At 43.1% G+C, this 18,767-nt stretch overlaps 1 protein-coding gene and 1 pseudogene across 1 annotated transcript in view; one reads left to right on the top strand and one right to left on the bottom strand.

Annotated features, from left to right (window-relative positions):
• Nucleotides 1-17,192, top strand: part of LUZP4 (leucine zipper protein 4) — a 137,041-nt gene extending 119,849 nt beyond the window's left edge. Inside the window, exon 7 of the mRNA XM_088028539.1 lies at nucleotides 16,922-17,192. Within this exon, the coding sequence (XP_087884665.1) occupies nucleotides 16,922-17,192 (271 nt within the window). The remainder of the gene's footprint in view (nucleotides 1-16,921) is intronic.
• A 213-nt stretch (nucleotides 17,193-17,405) lies between these two features.
• Nucleotides 17,406-18,692, bottom strand: LOC114201415 (heterochromatin-stabilizing protein CFDP1 pseudogene; annotated as a pseudogene).
• Between the last annotated feature and the right edge of the window lie 75 nt (nucleotides 18,693-18,767).

The following is an 18,767-nucleotide window of genomic DNA, read 5'->3' as shown; positions in this document are numbered from 1 at the left end:
GGCAGAAAGCGTCCTGTTTCTCGCATTTCCAGAGCTTCGGCTACGCAAGTTCTTTACCGGGTCAGCAAGCAGCTCGGGTGTTGGGGTCAGTGCTGTCCTGGGGGCATCAAGCGGTTGCGTGTGGAGACCTATGGAGTCATAGGATCAGAACCTGGGAGGCCCACAAAGCCACCGGAAGCTGCCGAACTGGGGGCCAGACTAGAGTGACCTCCACTCGGTTCTGAGAACTTTCATTTTGTTCATTCGATCCTTCCTTTATTCTTTCACTCCAGAAACACTTCTTCTTTTTTTTTTTTTTTTTTCCAGAAACACTTCTTAAATGCCTATTGGAATATCGGCGCCTTCACCCTACCCTCAGGAAACTCGCATCTTGGGGGAGGGGATGGATGAATAAGTAAACAGACAGTCATAATAGAGGGTGGCCCATTCTGCGAAGGAGAGGCAATGTCAGAGAGCAGCTGAGAACGTACACTTTAAAACCAACAGTCCTGGTTGAAACCCCAGCCTTGCCACTTATTTCTTGTGTTAAATTACGAAATCTCCTATGTTCCCTCTAGAGCATGAGGATAATGGATGTACATAAGTACACGGCACCAGAACCGAACGGATGGCCAGCGGAACGGCTGTATCTGACTACTGGGGTTCCAGAAAGCCAGGATGTTGTGATTAGCTAATAAGATAGAATTTTATCCTTAAAAGTATCCTATGGTGAGGGCAGGCAACAAGCAGGTGGATGGCCAGGGTTTCCCCCTTGGGACTAGAGGAGCTAGCCATGAGGGCTCTGGTTCAGGGTTCAGATTCCTAATCCATAAAAGGACCTGGAGAACAAAGGAGACCTTGGTCCCAGAAGACATCTATGGCTGAGTTTGTGGAGGAAGGGTATAAAGTAGGACTTGAAGACAGGGATGGAGGTAAAAACAATATATGGGTAGACTCCCTATATTCTAGATAGTAACTAGAATATGCGGGAAGACACAAAGCAGTACGGGAGCCCTGCTTGACAGTACTGGGGCAGGCAGGCATGGCAGCCATAAGAATGTGCTTCTCAGATCTCTCACTGCTGGGAGAGGGACCAAGCTGCTGCTGTGCTCCGAAATCATCACTGCATTTGCATTGAGGCCACACTTCCTACAGGCTACTCCTGCGCAGGGAATGGGCACAGCAGGGGTACTAGACAGGCCTGTTCTTGGGAGACACTGGGCTCCTTTGACTGTTGACTTTGTCTAAAGGTGCCGTGATGGCTAAAACACTTCCCTCTGACCTCCCTCCCTCCCTCCCTCCCTTCCTTCCTTCCTTCTTTCCTTCCTTCCTTCTTTTCCTTCCTTCCTTCCTTCCTTCCTTCCTTCCTTCCTTCCTTCCTTCCTTCCTTCCTTCTTTCCTTCCTTCCTTCCTTCCTTCCTTCCTTCCTTCCTTCCTTCCTTCCTTCCTTCCCTCTCTTCTTCACTCAAGGTCAGACCTGCTTTGCATTGCAGTACATACTGGTAGCGCTCCCAGACTCTCCCCCTGCCTTCCATTTTCTATCATGGAGGTTGCCCCTAATAAATTTCTTATGCTTATTTAAAAGATTTTATTTACTTATTTATTTAGAGAGTAGAGAGAGACTGTACAAGCAAGGGGAGGGGCAGAAGGAGAGGGAGAGAGACAATCCCAAGCCGACTCCACGCTGAGCATGGAGATCGCGACCTGAGCCGAAATCAAGAGTCAGCCCCTCAACCGACTGAGCCACCCAGGCACTCCAAATTTCTTATGCTTTTAATCCTGTCTTTTTGCCTGCTTCTTGAAGCACCTGGACCAACATAGGTGTGGTTTACGGGACCTCAGCTGAAAGGGGAGTTGCAGTGACAAAGAGTTCATTGGACAGTTGGCCTAATGATTTTCACATTCCATTCCATGAAGAACATAGATTCCTTGGGTAGGCCTCAGGGCCCAGACACAGTGCTAGGCTCTAGGAAGACAGCAATGAACAAGATGAACAAGATCCCCTTATGAAATTTATCGGGAAAGACAGCAGAGATTCAGTAAGTAATCAAGAAAATATCTTTATTGCTTTTTAAAAAATAAATCCAGTGATATAGCCCAAACCCTTTAGCACGGCCTACAAATTTTCATGATCTGGCTCCTACCTATCTCTCCATCTTCCTTTCTCACTGTGTCCATATTGCACTCTGCACCAGCTAGCATGAAATAATTGCATTTCCCAGAACTCTCCATCTTCTTCTTGCCTCTAGGCGTCTGCCCAAGATAGCCCTCACCCACCAGCCTTAGACCACATCCATCCACCAAGCTTAGTACAGTCTTCCCTGAGCAACTGAAGGTGCTCCTCCTTTGTGCTTCTGTAGTGCCCTGCACCCTTGTCATTGATTTCATTCTAGGCAAGTAAGTGGAAAACAACAGAAAAGAAAGATGCCAGGCATGAGAAATGCATATTCTTTCTTTCCAAATCAGTTCGTTCATATTTAAGAAATGGTATCTCCACTCTTTATGCTCAAGCCAAACTTGACTTCTGTTTGGTTGCCCAGGCTGCTAACTGCCTCTCCACTCTCTGTTCTTCCCTGCCTCTTCTCTATAATAATGAGCCCGGCTAAAAATATCTCTTTTTCCTAGTCTCTTGCAAATAGAGGTGGGCAGTGAGATACACGTGGAAGTCTTGGGGTGGGGCTTCTGGGAAGCCCTTTTTGCCTTTGACCCTCCCTTCTACCCACTGCCTGGTATTTGAACGTGATGCTTAAAGTTCCAGCAGACATCTTGGGACCATGAGGGAAAGGTCAAGAGAATTACAAACAGCCCTGACATTCTTGAGCTGCTAAACCAACACCAGCAACCGCCTACCTTTGGACTTCTCATTACATGAGACAAATAAACCCCTCATGTGTTTCAGCCACTGTGATCTTTTTTTTTTTTTTAACTTACAGATTAATGCAATTCTGAGCCGATCCACCTCAACAAGTTCTGTTCCCTTCTCCTTACTGTGCTCATGCCTGTAATGTCTCCCTTCCACCATCTTTTCCCCTCAATCTCTGCCTACCAAATCTTTTTTTTTTTTTGAAGATTTTATTTATTTATTTGAGAGAGAGAGAGAGAGAGAGAGAGAGAGAGCACAAGCTGGAGGAGGGGCAGAGGGAGAAGCAGACTCCCTGACAAGCAGGGAGCCCGATGCGGGACTTGATCCCAAGACCCAGAGATCATGACCTGGGCTGAAGGCGGATGCTTAACCGACTGGACCACTAAGGGGCCCCTGTGCCTACCAAATCTTATCCATCATTGAAGACTCAAAAAACAGCCACTTTATAAGATTTTATTTTGTCCCCTCCCAATCTAGATGTGCCATTTCCCTCTTTTTGACTCATTCCTATTGTACTTTATCTGGATATCTGGACCTCTTTTGTGAAATGAATATCTGTATATTCATTTAAAATTATGGAAGTTTATGATATATTCATATCACATTCATATAGATGAATGAATGAATGAATAATATATATATTCACATTCATATATATATAATTCTATGTGATAAGTATTAGTGATCTTATTTGTATTGTATATTTCTTTGCATTTTTCTGCAACAAATAGCAGAAACACATAGTAGACATTTAGTAAATCTTTGTTGAATTAAAAATAAACTTGCAATAAAAACATAACTTCTCTGGGTGTCTGGGTGGCTCAGGTGGTTAAGTGTCTGCCTTCTGCTCAGGTCATGATCCCAGGGTCCTAGGATCGAGCCCCACATCGGGCTCCTGGCTGAACAGGGAGCCTGCTTCTCCCTCTCCCTCTGCCTGCCGCTCCCCCCGCTTGTGCTCTCTCTCTCTCTCTGTCAAATAAAAAATAAAAAATCTTTTTTTTTAACGAAAAACATAACTTCTCTTTAAATACACACATTTAACCATTGACTACAGTATTTTTTGGAAGCGACTACATAGATAAAATATGCCTTCAAATGTTATATTCTTTCATTGATTTGGAAAATGGAATTATTCACATGACAGTGGAGGATATACTTCTGTTTAATTTTATATTGAACCTTCTTTCGTTTCAACTCTTATTTATTGAATGTCTCCACTATAAAGCCACAGTGAGTGAGGGTTTGACGGGGAATATCATGATCAGAGTTGAAATCTGGAAATTATAAAAAGCCCAGGTGAATGTGGTGAGACCCCCCAACTAAGCTGGGGGCAGGGAGAATAGAAAGGAGAAACAAGCCTGTACTCTTTGACCCAATCTCTGAGGTACAGAAAGGTTATTTGAAGGTCTACCATTCATGCTCACACCAGGTACTGGAATGTTCTTGAATATTACGTGCTGCAAAATGATGTAGATAAATAGGAAGAAAGAGCTGACCATATGTGTTTAAGGGGATATTTTGATGAAAGATAAATATTTATTCCAAATTCTTAAAAAGTGTGAGATAAATAGCTGAGGAGAGCTCATTAGAAAAATCATCACACGGGGTGCCTGGGTGGCTCAGTCGTAAAGCATCTGCCTTCGCCCAGGGTCCCGGGATGGAGCCCCGCATCGGGCTCCCTGCTCAGCGGGAGGCCTGCTTCTCCCTCTCCCACTCCCCCTGCTTGGGTTCCCTCTCTCTCTGTGTCTCTCTCCATCAAATAAATAAGTAAAATCTTTTTAAAAAGAAAAGAAAAATCATCACACAAAAGAAACCTCCTTCCCCCTGTTCATGGACCATTTTGCTCATGTTTATTACAGCCTTAGTCACATTGGATTGTAAACTTTTGTTTACATCTCTTCCCTAATTTTAAGTCCCAGGGTTATGCATTATACATCTTCATACATCTAGCACTGTTGTCTGACGAATAGCAGATACTCGGTAAGTGATTACTGATCGTCACTGTACCCGACGTGTCTGCAACATTTAGAATTACTGACCACCGCCTTCTTGAAACATACTCCCTCTTTGCTTTCCTGACGCTGGATTCTCTTTGTTCTTCTTTCTCCTCCCTAATAAGTCATTTTCAGTTTTCTTGGCTGATTCCTCTTCCAAGCCCTTTCAGTTCTTCAAGACGCAGATTTTTTCGTCTCTCGTTTCATTCTTATTAAATCTCAAAAAGTTATTACCACGTTATCTCCTTGAATAGATCATTCCTTTAACATTCCTTCTACTCTTTCCTTCTTAAACTTAATTAAGATGTATTTCAGACATTTTGCCAACTTAACCTCTTTCAGGCTTTTTTTTTTTTTTCATATCTTTGTCTCCTTGTGCTTTTGACTACGTAACATCGTCTGACCTGTTTTCCAATCCATAGATTCTCTTTGGCTCTGTTTAATCCATCAGGAGGGGTTCTATTTTTCTACTTAAATTATCATATTTTTTATTTCTCAGAGTTCTCTTTAATTCATTTTTTTCAAACCTGTTACTCAGTTTTCATAGTTGATTTCTTTTTTTTAAGTTTTAATTTTAATTCCAATAGCGTTCTATTAGTTTTAGGTGTCAACAATGCTATACATCACCTGGTGCTCATCACCTATTTCCCTCACCCCCCACCCCCCTCCCCTCTGGTGACCATCAGTTTGTGCTCTATAGTTAAGAATCTGTTTCTTGATTTCTCTCTCTCTCTCTCTCTCTCTTTTTAATCCCCTTTGCTAATTTGTTTTGTTTCTTAAATTCCACATGAGTGAAATCATATGTTATTTGTCTATCTCTGACTGACCTGTTTCGCTTAGCATTATACTCTCTAGTTCTATCCATGTCCTTGCAAATGGCAAGATTTCATTCGTTTTATGGCTGAATAGTATTCTACTGTATAGATATGCCACATATTCTTTATCTATTCATCAATTTCATCAACTGATGGATGCTTGGGCAGCTTCCATATCTTGGCTATTGAAAATAATGCTGCTATAAACATAGGGGTACATGTATTCCTTTGAATTAGTGTTCTTGTATTCTTTGGGTAAATATCTGGTAGTGCAATTGCTGGATCATAAGGTTGTTCTATTTTTAACTTCTTGAGGAACCTCCATACTGTTTTCCAGAGTGGCTGTACCAGTTTGCATGCCCACCAACAGGGCACGAGGCTTCCCCTTTCTCCACATCCTTGCCAACACCTGTTGTTTCTTGCGTTTTTGATTTTAGCCATTCTGATAGGTGTGAGGTCATATCTCATTGTGGTACTGATTTGCATTTCCCTGATGGTAAGTGATGACGAACATCTTTTCATGTGTCTGCTGGCCATCTCTATGTCTTCTTTGGATAAATGTCTGTTCAAGTCTTCTGCCCACTTTTTTAAAAGATTTGTTTATTTATTTTAGAGAGAGAGGGAGACTGTGAGTGTGGGGAGGGACAGAGGGAGAGAAGAAGACTCCCCATTGAGCAGAGAGCCTGACTTGGACCTTGATCCCAGGACCCTGAGACCATGACCCGAGCCAAAATCAAGAGTCAGACACTCAACTGACTGAGCCACCCAGGCTCCTCCCCATGCCCATTTTTTTTTAATGATTTTATTTATTTATTTGACAGAGAGAAACACAGCAAGAGAGGGAACACAAGCAAGGGGAGTGAGAGAGGGAGAAGCAGGCTTCCCACAGAGCAGGGAGCCCGATGCGGGGCTCGATCCCAGGACCCTGGGATCATGACCTGAGCCGAAGGCTGACGCTTAACGACTGAGCCACCCAGGCGCCCCTCCATGCCCAATTTTTAACTGGATTATTCATGTTGTGGGTGTTGAGTTTTTAAGTTCTTTATATATTTTAGATACTAACCCTTTATCAGATGTGTCATTTGCAAATATCTTTTTCTAGTCTGTGGGTTGCCTTTTAGTTTTGTTGATTGCTTCCTTTGCTGTGCAGAAGCTTTTCATTTTGATGAAGTCCCAATAGTCCATTTTTGCTTTTCTTTCCCTTGCCTCAGGGAATATATCTAGAAAAAAGTTGCTATAGCCAATATCAAAGAAGTTAGTTACTGCCTATGTTCTCTTCCAGGATTTTTATGGTTTCAGGTATCACATTTAGGTCTCTAATCCATTATTTTGAATTTATTTTTGTGTATGGTGAAAGAAAGTGGTCCAATTTCTTTCTTTTGCATGTTGCTGTCCAGTTTTCCCAACTCAGCCATTTGTTGAAGAAACTATCTTTTTCCCATTGGAAGCTCTTTCCTGCTTTGTCAAAGATTAATTGACCATATAGTTGTGGGTTCATTTCTGGGCTTTCTATTCTGTTCCGTTGATCTATGTGTCTATTTTTGTGCCAGTACCATACTGTTTTGATCACTATAGCTTTGTAATATAATTGAAGTCCAGAATTGCGGTGCCTCCATCTTTGCTTTTCTTTTTCAAGATTGCTTTGGCTATTCAGGGTCTTTCGTGATTCCGTACGAATTTTAGAATTGTTTGTTCCAATTCTGTGAAAAATACTATTGGTATTTTGATAAGGATTGCATTAAATGTGTAGATTGCTTTGGGTAGTATAGATATTTTAACAATATTTGTTCTTCCAATCCATGAGCATGGAATGTCTTTCCATTTCTTTGTGTCATCCTCAATTTCTTTCAACAGTGTTTTATAGTTTTCAGAGTCCAGGTCTTTCACCTCTTTGGTTAGGTTTATCCCTCTGCATCTCACTATTTTTGGTGTAATTGTAAATGGGATTGTTTTCTTAATTTCACTTTCTGCTGCTTCATTATTGATTGGTGTATCAAAATGCTACAGATTTCTGTATGTTGATTTTGTATCCTGCAACTTTAGCGAATTTTTTTTTATCAGTTCTAGCAGTTTTTTGGTGGAGTCTTTAAGGCTTTCTAGATAGAGTATCATGTCACCTGCAAACAGTGAAAGGTTTACTTCTTCCTTGCTGATTTGGATGCCTTTTATTTCTTTCTGTTGTCTGATTGCTGAGGCTAGGACTTCCAGTACTCTTGTTAAATGACAGTGGTGAGAATGGACATCCTTGTCTTGTTCCTGACCTTGGGGAAAAAGCTCTCAGTTTTTCCCCATTGAGGATGTTGTTAGCTGTGGGTTTTCTTTGATGGCTTTTATTATGTTGAGGTATGTTCTCTCGGAACCTACTTTGTTGAGGGTGTTTATCACGAATGGATGTTTTACTTCCTCAAGTGTTTTTTTCTGAGTCTCATAGTTTATTTCTTAATCACTTTAAAATTCTTCCATTTAGCATATCAAATGTACTTATTGTATATTCAATATCTGATCATTTTTGTATCTGCAGTCTTTGCAAGTCTGTTTCTGTAGACTCCTACACATAATGCCTTGCTTCTTTGTAGGTTTAATGATTTTTTTTCATTGTGAGCTCATGCTCTTTGGAATTTTATCTGTGGGAATTCTTTGAGGCCACGTAAAACTCTTTCAGAGAAAATTTTCATTTACTACTGCAGTGTGCCCAGAGGCATTAGCAACCAAGGACCACTATAAACTAATGTTTCTGTTTGGTGGTTTTGAAGACACAGACATAGTATTCTGCTCCCAAAAGTGCTTGAGTGTGAGCATGTGGTTAGGAATTCTCAGAGGAAAGAACTTTTCTCCAAACCCCATGCCTGATCCTTAGGTAGGTAAATATCTTTATGTAGAGAGGGGGTATTTTCTAGGTCATTCACTGAAGAAGTCACCCTTAGAGGATTTTAGCTTTATGGCAGGGTCTCCAGTCAGCCCAACTACCTTGCTTGGGTCTCAACACTTTATCCCCTGTCCCCAGTCCTACCACATGGTCCTTTAATACCAACTGTGGCCACCAAGGATAAGCAGATTTGGCCCAAGGCAAATTCTAGCTTGATTACTCTAGAAAATCAGGCCCTGTTGTTTTCTCTGTTTCCTTTGCTTAACTTCAGCTCAGCTTCACTTTAAAAACAACATGGAGGGCACCTGGGTGGCTCAGATGGTTAAGCATCTGCCTTCGGCTCAGGTCATGATCCCGGGATCCTGGGATCGAGTCCCGCGTCGGGCTCCCTGCTCCTTGGGAGCCTGCTTCTCCCTCTGCTTCTCTCTCTCTCTCTCCCTCTGTCTCTCATGAATAAATAAATAAAATCTTTAAAAAAAATAAAAAATAAAAAATAAATAAAAACAACATGGAGGGGCACCTGGGTGGCTCAGTTGGTTAAGCATCTGCCTTCAGCTCAGGTCATGATCCCGGGGTCCTGGGATGGAGCCCCATGGCTGGCTTCCTGCTCGGTGGGGAGTCTGCTTCTCTCTTTCCCTCTCCCTTGTGCTCTCTCTCTCTCTCTCAAATAAATAAATTTTTAAAAAATCTTAAATAAATAAATAAAAACAACATGGAACATATTTTTTTAAGATTTTATTTATTGAGAGAGAGAGAGAGAGAGAGAGCATGAGCAGGGGGAGCAGGAGAGGGAGAGAGAGAGAAGCAGACTCCCTGCTGAGCAGGGAGCCCAACACAGGGCTCGATCCCAGGACCCCGGGATCACGACCTGAGCTGAAGGCAGACGCTTCACTGACTGAGCCACCCACGTGTCCGAACGTGGAACATGTTTTATCCAGACTTTTAGGCACTCTTTTTTTCCCCCACATTGTGCTCACCATGTCAGGGGCCATTCTAAGTAGGCATTCTTTATTGAAAGAATATTCTCCATACAATCATCCTATTGCCAGAAACAGAAATTGTTTTCTTATTTAACAATATTCCCCCTGAGTAGTCTCACTTCTGTTTAGACTATATCCTCTCCTGGGGTGACTCATAAATCTACCTTCTTGCCTTTTCCCTGAGCTTCAGGTACGACTAACCACAGCCTGCTGTATAGCCTCCTACAAATCCCCTAATTCATGGTCACCTCCTGCCTCCAGACTTACTCTGTCTCAGGGGCACGATAAGCTGCCTAGTCAATCAGGCTAGAAATTTTGGCATCCCCTTCAAACCATCCTTTTCCCTTGCAGTCAGTTACCAGCTGCCCTGATGACCAACTGTTTCAGGTTAGCTGCTTCTACCCCATTGCCCATGAAAACGCCCTGGTTCAGGTTCCTACCCAGCCCTTGCCCAGACAGTACCTCTAGTCACACAATGGGTCTTTGGCCTCTAATCCATTTGATGCCCCTGCTGTGATTGAAGGTGCCACCGAAACTCTCTTTCCAAATCACAGATTTGATCATCTCACTTGGCTGTGCCAAAACCATTATGGACTTCAGAAAGAATAAAATCCTGACTTCTTGACTTGGCATTCAAGTTATGTGACAGTGAGATGCCAATCTTTTTTTTTTTAAGATTTTATTTATTTTATTTAAAGAGAGGGGGAGGGGGGAGAGGGGCAAAGGGAGAGGGGGAGAGAGAATCTCAAGCAGACTCCCTGCTGAGCACGGAGCCCTGTGTGGGGCTTGATCTTGTACTTGTCATTCTGTGACTTAACTCCTTTACCTGAAATACTCTTTTCCTCACTTCCGCCTACCCAAATCCTCCCTAGGAGGTTTTGGGTCTTCACTTAAGGTCCAGCTCAATGTTTGCTCCATCCATAAATTCTTCCTGGAAAATTAATTGCTCCTGAGTCTGTAGTCCCATAGCATTTTGCTTGATCTTTTGTAACTCTCCCCATATCCCTTTTATGAGAGGTCATTGTGCGCGTTTCTTTCCCTAAGTAGATACCAAGTCTCTGAAGGCACTAGAACATAGTGGTTATATACTCCGCCTTTGGAGTCAAATAGACCAGGCTCAAACCTCGAGCCCATCACTAGCTGTGTGACTTTGGACTCATGTCTCGTAGTCTCAACTCACCTATAAAAGAGAGTATAGTAGTTTTGTAAAGCATAAACTACCTAATCCACGTAAAGCCATGAGGACAGCGCCTGGCACAAATTAACTATCGAATAAAATATTAGCTCTTATTACTAAAGGCAGAAGCTACTGCCTGTTCATCTTTGTGTCTCTCCAACATTTCCTGTCGCATCTCCTCCTCCCCCCACTCCCCTTCCTGTTCCAGGGCTTAGCCCGATACCTTGCACAGACTGAATATCCAGTAAATTCTTCTCGAGTGAATGCCGCAAACATCACACTGTTTTCTAGAAATCATTTCATTCAGTCTGGGCAGAAACAGTTGACATTTGTATGAGACACCAACAGACAAATACTTATGGGCTGTCCCAGCAAGATAGATCAATGGAACATCCTGTCTGCCCACCAAAGAGCAGCCCCTTTCAGTATTGTGTGAACGAGCCAGCTTTGCCAGGAACGGGGAAAGAGAAAGAGGAGGTTTCATATCCTAGGGAAGTGTTTGGAACTTAATGAGAAGTGTGGGCTAAGAAAATGACCCTGTTCTTTGAAAAGCAAATGCAGCTACTGAATATGAGGCCTAGGCCATGTGTGAGCAACAGGGGGCCAGAGATCTGCACAATCTTTTTCCTGGCCTGTGGTGAATTTGGAATCAAACCCACTCAGCATTTTACTCTCTATAGACACAGCACATTTTTTCCTCTAAATCCTCACTCTCAGCATGCTCCCTGACCAACATTCCTGATAAAACCAATGAAACCAAACAGGGCTAGATACGAAGTTGGTCTGCTCTCTCTTTCTTGTTCTAGCACCAAAACCATGTGTGCAATGACTTTCCATTCCTTAAAACTGCTGCTATTCCAAAAGGACCACTATTCACTTGGATTCTGTATTTTTTTTCTATTCTATTTCAAAGATGAACGCACCATGTTTTATGACATTACCTGTTGTAATATTATCAGTAAGATTCCCGTAAGGGTGAAACATTTAAAACTCCAACTTTTGTTATTTAACTCTTCCTGAATTATGTCTTGCCCAGCTGCAAATCCATCAAAATGCCTAACTGACGCTATATGTGTTTCCAATTTTATTTGTCTTCTAAATTTGAGAAAGATTTAGACTTTCCCTGCTTTAAGCTATTTTAGGAATGTGGAGCTTTATCATTCAGAGATGATAAAAGTGGAATTTTTCTTTAATAGCCCAGAAAACTCCCCGGTATTCCTGACATCTAATTATTGCCCCTCGGGTAAAGAGGTATGGAACATCTCAATGACATCATACATTTAAGGTGACCCACTCCCCCGCCCCGCACACACACATGCAATTCAACGAAAAGACTTTGTTCTTGAAACCAAAGGTTATACATGGCTGTCTGGCTGATCTTTATTTGTATATGTAACCCTTCATTCCTAACCTGATGCTTCCATTGGAAAAATCAATGGCCCAGGATACAGTGAATATTACTCAGTTTCATCCCCTAAATAATTTTGCTTTTATAGTATCTGCCCCCTTTCTCCCTAAGACCCATCTCGCTCTCAGCCAGCTGTCAAGTCATCACCAGCAAGGTCTTGGCTGATAAGATTTAAACGGGGGTGGGGGTGGGGGTAGGGGGGTTCTAACAGTTTTGTGTGTGTGTGTGTGTGTGTGTGTGTGTGTGTGTGTGAGTGAGTGAGTGAGAGAGACAGAGACAGAGAGGGAAAGGGGAAGGGAAGTGAGAACCTAGAAAGTGGAAAATAGTGGGGCTTGGCTGTGGCAACCATTTTAAAGATCTAGAAAATGAGGTTAGGATATTGTTTTCCGGCTAGGAAGTTCTGGTGTAAGATATTAGCTTTTTTTGGTTAATAAAAGCTTCTTTAATATGAACCAGTTTTCAATACTTGAAGGAATGTGTTTCTCATGGCAGGATTTCGGGCACCTTGACAACCGTTTGGGAAAGGTAATTTGGGGACGGTTTCATAAGGCAGAGTGAACATCCCAGTGCTGTCATCAGTGAGGGGCTACACAGAATCCCTGGCTCCAATCACTCCTCAGACTTTATTGAATCAGAGAGGCAGAGTGGGAAACTTTCTTATGGTATCTTATGATCCACACAAGTCACTACGAGCTCAGTTTGCTTCGAAGGTTGAATTTTTTGGAGCTGCCTTCTTTCTATTGTAGTACCAATGTGCTCTAATGTTACTGAAGAGGTAGAATGTGAGGTGAAGACAAACCTAGTCACACTCTCAGATAGGCCAGCAAGGAATAATGGGCCATACAAAGTCCTCTGGAAAAGCAGCTGGATCTTTTAGATTGTGTTTGTGGCCTGACCTCATGTCCAAGTCTCACCTTTTAAAACATGACTATGACTTAGATGAGGCTTTGGGTTGCTCCCCTCTTGTCGGCTCAACCCCAAATGGCTAACTCTCTTGGGGACTTGGTCTGACCCAACCCGCTGTAAAAGCACCTTTACTTTTATTTTTTATTGAAGTATAATTAACATACAATGTTATACCCATTCCGGGCATACACCATATTGATTTGACAATTCTATACATTACTCAGCGCTCACCATGATTAAGTGTAGTCGCCATCTGTTGCCACACAGCAAGGTTATTATGATATTATTGACTATAACCCCTATGCTGTACTTTTCATCTCCGTGACTTACTTATTTTATAATTAAAAGTTTATACCTCTTAATCCCCTTTATTGGTTTCACCCCTCTTCCCACCCCCTCCCCTCTGGCAACCAGCAGTTTGTTCTCTGTATCTAAGAGTCTGTTGTTTGTTTTGTTTTTTAGATTCCATGTAGAAGTGAGATCACATGATATTTGTCTTTCTCTGATTTATTTCACCTTAGTATAATACCCCCTGAGTCCATCTGTGTTGTCACAAATGGCAAGATCTCATTCTTTTTTATGGCTGAGTAATATTTCTGTGTGTGTGTGTGTATCACAACTTTTTTATCCATTCATGTATCGATGGGCACTTGGGCTGCTTCCATATCTTGGCCATTGTAAATAATGCTGCAGTAAACAGGGGTTAACAGTACCTCTGCTTTGGTATCAGGTCTATTCATTGTAACGTTTTGTGATTGACAGTGTTTTTCCTTGTACAGTCTTTCATCTTCTGGGTCAGACACAAACATAAGGGTAGGTGAGCCTTTCCAAACAGTTGAATTAGGGCTTCCTGAAGACAGAAAACCCTTCTAAAACTTAATACTGTTTTCTCTTCCTGCCTGTCTTTGCTAATATTATCTCCAGAGGAAGATTGTTGATCTTCGATAGTGCCATTCTAAGGGCACCTGGGTGGCTCAGTAGGTGAAGAGTCTGCCTTCGGTTTAGGTCGTGATCCCGGGGTCCTGGGCTGGAGCCCCACATTGGGCTTCCTGCTCAGCGGGGAGTCGGCTTCTCCCTCTCCCTCTGCCCCTCCCTTCCCCGCTTGTGCTTTCTCTCTTTCTCTCATAAATAAATAAAATCTTTTTTTAAAAAAATAGTACCATTTTGGGGTGCCTGGGTGGCTCAGTCGTTAAGCGTCTGCCTTTGGCTCAGGTCATGGTCCCAGGGTCCTGGGACCGAGCCCCGCATCGGGCTCCCTGCTCGGCGGGAAGCCTGCTTCTCCCTCTCCCACTCCCCCTGCTTGTGTTCCCTCTCTCGCTGTGTCTCTCTCTGTCAAATAAATAAATAAAATCTTTAAAAAACAAAACAATTAAAAATAGTACCATTTTGGATAATGTAACATTTGATGGGGAGGGAGGGGCAGCAGAGACCTTCTTAGGATCCTTCAGTCATACAACATAAGTAGCTAACAACTCCGTCTCCTCACAAGCCACATGCACAGTGAAGAAAAAGGATGCTTCATCGTTACCACAGTGATTCTCACCCTGCCTGTATATCGTAACAGTTGGAGGTACTTTAAAAGCACTGCTGCCTGAGTCCCACCCCAAGAGATTCTAATTTAATTGGTCTTGTGTGCAGCCTGGGCAGCCGGATTTTTTTTTTTTTTTTTTGAAGTCCTCCCTCCCAGGTGATTTTATATGCAGCTAGGATCGACAACTACTGTGTTACAGTGTGAAGTCCTTTGCTTGCTGACAAATGGCATCCTATGAGAGATCCCACCAGCAACCTATTGATGTAATATCAGGGTTTGATCGAATTTTCCTCTTTCAAAAATCATCTTTGAGAAAAATAGGTGAGGGCCAAAAATGGTGATCAGTATTCACCGAGCTGAATTCTGGTACCAAACCTTCTGAATGAACCTCAACAAATACCAGTAATATTAGCTTTTGTTCTCTAGTGTCAGTTATTAATCTCTGGATCTAGGGCGACCGATATTGCTGTTGCCTGGGACCGAAGGGATTCCCAGGAAGTGGGACTCCTGTTTTAAATCCGAGCAGTTCTGGGAAAACTGGGTTGAGCAGGTCACCTGAGATACATATTGAGAAGAAGGTATGAACCGTATGATCATTTGCACTCATACCCTGAGGAAAACAAATTGGGAGAATGTTCAACATGGAGGCCAGGCTTTTGTAAAAATCAACCTCTTTCTAGGGAGAATTGAAGTTATCCTCCTTTATTGTTGGTACGGTCCTCCAAAGGAGAAGTTCACTGTCACCAGTGTAATAAAAGTAGCAAAAACTCAGAAGTCACAAAAACAAAACAAAGAACCAAGAAAAAAAAAAAAAAAGAAAACCCACCAAAGCTCCACAGTCACTGAGGACTTTTTAACCTATATTTGTGTACTTTGTTTGGAGTTTGGCTCCTGCCTAGTGATTGTCGAGAGGCACTTGGGCAGTTTGCATGATGGATGGTGTTAGCACAGAAGTCCAATTGTAATCCAAAGCCCAGAAAGAATCCATCTCATCATGGGGATGTTGGATAGAATTTGAGAATGGATCTGCAACTGGCCATCACATGAAAATGTTTCATTTAGAAGACACCCATGAGTGGTAAAACATGTCATGTTGGTATGTCCGCATCTGATGCGCCTGACTCAAGTCTGTTTTCTATAGGACAAAGCTGTTGTGTTATTCTCAGATGGAAAAGGTTTAGAGTTGAGGGGTGGGTCCTAGGTAAACTTGGGAGGAATGCAGATTTCAGTGTAGTAACCAATATATTTTTAGGAAAAATTATTCATAAGAGATATTTGGGTTTTATGGTAGTCTGTATGTCTTGACTACAACATGGCAATGCATTTAGTGGTTTAAATTTGACTTTGGAATCAGGCAGAGGGGTTCAAAAGCTGGTTCTTCTTCAGACCTTGTGATGTGACCTTGGGCAAATTATTTAACCTCCCCAATTTTCCATTTAATTATATATATAGTAGAGAGACTTATACCTATCATTTTGTGTAGTCCTCACAACAGTCCAGCAAGGAAGGTATAGTTCTTTCTAACGTCAATGGGTTTCTCCCCCTTGGCACTGTTGACATTTTCAGGTGGCATAATGCTTTGTTGTGGGAGCCTGTCCTGTGCATTGTAGGATTACGTAGCAGCCTCGCAGGCCTCTACCCACGACTACCCCTCCAAGTTGTGACAATCAAAAATATCTTCAGACATTGCCAGAAGTCCCCCGGGGAGGGGGGGGGCTGGTGACGGTGGTAGTGGGAATACATGGTTGAGAACCACCAAACGTGAAGTGACGAGTGTCAGATCTGGAATATAGGAGGCACTCATTACGTGATAACTACTATAATCGTTAATACTGTATCAAAATTAGAGCTTTTATTATTGATGCCGAACCTTAAAGTTGTGTCAGCATATTTAATTATATCTAAGAAGAGCCTCTCAGACTTACTCTTTTTTTTTTTTAAAGATTTATTTATTTATTTTGAGAGAGAGAGAGAGTGCACCGGGGAAAGGGCAGAGGGAGAGAATCTTCAAGCAGACTCCCTGCTGAGCGCAGAGCCCAACGTGGGGCTCAATCCCGGGACCTTGAGATCATGACTTGAGCCAAAACCAAAAGCCGGTCGCTTAACCGACTGAGCCACCCAGGTGCCCCAGACTTATTCTTTTTTTGGGAGGGGGGGGGGTTTTACTGCTTTATTACTATGAAGTTTGGAATTTAAATTTTCTTAAGGAGTATAAAAAAAGAGTCTTTCAGAGTTTTCTTTGACAGACAGAAAGAATTATTGAGGTGGGAGCACATCTTAAACTGACTCGAACTCTGGGAAGAGGAAAAAGGCTGAAGGGGGGAAAAAAAAATCCCTAATACGGCATAATACATGCTTACTTTCAGCCTGACTTTGTACCAGTAAGTAGGAATCCCGTTCAGGAGCGAGGAAGAGAGTGGGAGAGATGCAGCAGCGGAACAAGAACCAAACTGCCGAGGACTGGGCGTTCCACCCACCCTCGGGGGCCTCCCTCCCTCGGTCTCAGGGGCAAGGCCGACTCCAGAACGGGCCCCAGAAATTCAGCCCCAGGCTGGTCGCGCTCTTCCGGAGGGCCAGCTCTGGCAGGCCGGGACGTGCGGGCTTGGCCGGTGGCCTTCGCAGAAGGATAAAGGGAAGGCCGGTGGGGTCCTCGACCTCACCAGCCTCTCGTAGGACCAGCTTTTATTTTTGTTTTGTTCAAGGACAAATTTTTAAGAGTAAAATGGATGAAACCACGTGAGGTCAAGATACAAAGACAGAAATTCAACGTGGACAAAGGACCGTGCTGGGAAACAGCTGATGAGAAACACCGGGAATATTTCACAGACGCACCAGAAGCTCACGTTGTCAACAGGATTAATCCGCTATTGATTTCCCGTCAGGACATCAGGGTTTCGTTTTGCTCAGCCTGAGATCTCGCTCGATTTCAAACTGCCTGTGGTCCACGAGGTCTAGAAAAGCCTTCCGTTCAATGTACCCCTCCTTCCCTCGATTATGGATGGCTAGTTCTTCACCAGTGCCCTCTTCCTCCTTGAAGCTCTCCCAGTCCAATTTGGACTTCTCTAGAGTGCTCATCTTCTGCTGCTTGGCTCCAATTTTCCCCAAAAGGCTGCTCGCGTGCCCCTTGGTCTTTTGAACCCAGACCCAGCAGGGAGAGCTGCAGCGACGGGACCCCGGGGGCTTTTCTTTCTCGTTTTGCTTGAAGAAAGATTTGGCTTCTTTAGATGTAGCATCCACTTCCTTAGTCACCTTGGCTTCTTCACCGGCAAAATCGAACACCAGCAATGATTTTAACTTTTTCAGCTTCTTTCGGTTTCTCCGGCTCTTCTGCTCTGACCAACGATTGATTTACTTGAACTTGTCTCTTCAGTCTTCTCTCCTCCGTTAACATGTGTATTTGGGGGCACTTTTGGTTTGGGTCCTATGTAATTGAGGAAGCTGGCCCCTACCTCATTCTCCTTCTTCCTTGCATCCTCGGGCCCCATGCCTTTCTCCTGCTCTGCAGCTTCATCTTCCTCCTCACTGCTACTTCCCTCGGATTCCTCGTTGGCATGTCCTCCCCTTCTTCTTCTAATTAGAGGCCACTAATTAGTGGCCTCTGCAGCGTGGGCAGGGGTGGGGGCGGCTGGGCTAGACTTATTCTTTTAGATTGTGTAAACCAGGCTTATCCTGCTAGGAGGAATATCAGAAAATATTACTTTTCTGCCTCATATCTCCTGCACCTTCTAGTCCTGAAAGTCTAAGATATTTTAGACTTACTGATGTGTTACGCAGCCACTTCCATATCCACAAGTACTACTTAAAAGTAGCTAACTTACAAGTGAATATTTGGTGAAATTTGCAACTTTAAGGCACTTAAGGCACAACCCTTCCTTCCATCTAATTTATTTTCCATCTCCTGACATGCATGCTCTGCAGAAACCTCAACTCCTACTTCACTAATAAGTTTTGCCATCCAGTGTGAGCTTCCTCTGCTACCAACCGCCCATCTCCTTTCTCCACATTCATTCTCCTATCGTTCTTGTTACTGTTGAAGGAAGAAGAGTCTCCTCGGTGAGTCTTCACTCCGCTGCTACCCTCTTTCTGGAAAGACCTTGCTGTAGCGTTTACGCCTTCCTTAGTCACATCTGCACTGTATTCCTCTCCATCGGCTTTTTTCCCCCCCTCTATCATCAAAGGAGATAGGCTTCCTCCTTTAGAAAAGCCCTTTGCTACTGACTTCTGAAATTGCCGTCTTATTTCTTTGCC

The sequence above is a fragment of the Eumetopias jubatus genome, unplaced genomic scaffold, assembly GCF_037043125.1.
Source record: "Eumetopias jubatus isolate StellerSeaLion01/CBP00866 unplaced genomic scaffold, mEumJub1_p1.0 scaffold_11, whole genome shotgun sequence".
Taxonomy (NCBI): Eukaryota; Metazoa; Chordata; class Mammalia; order Carnivora; family Otariidae; genus Eumetopias; species Eumetopias jubatus.
This window is presented reverse-complemented; position numbering and strand designations above follow the sequence as displayed.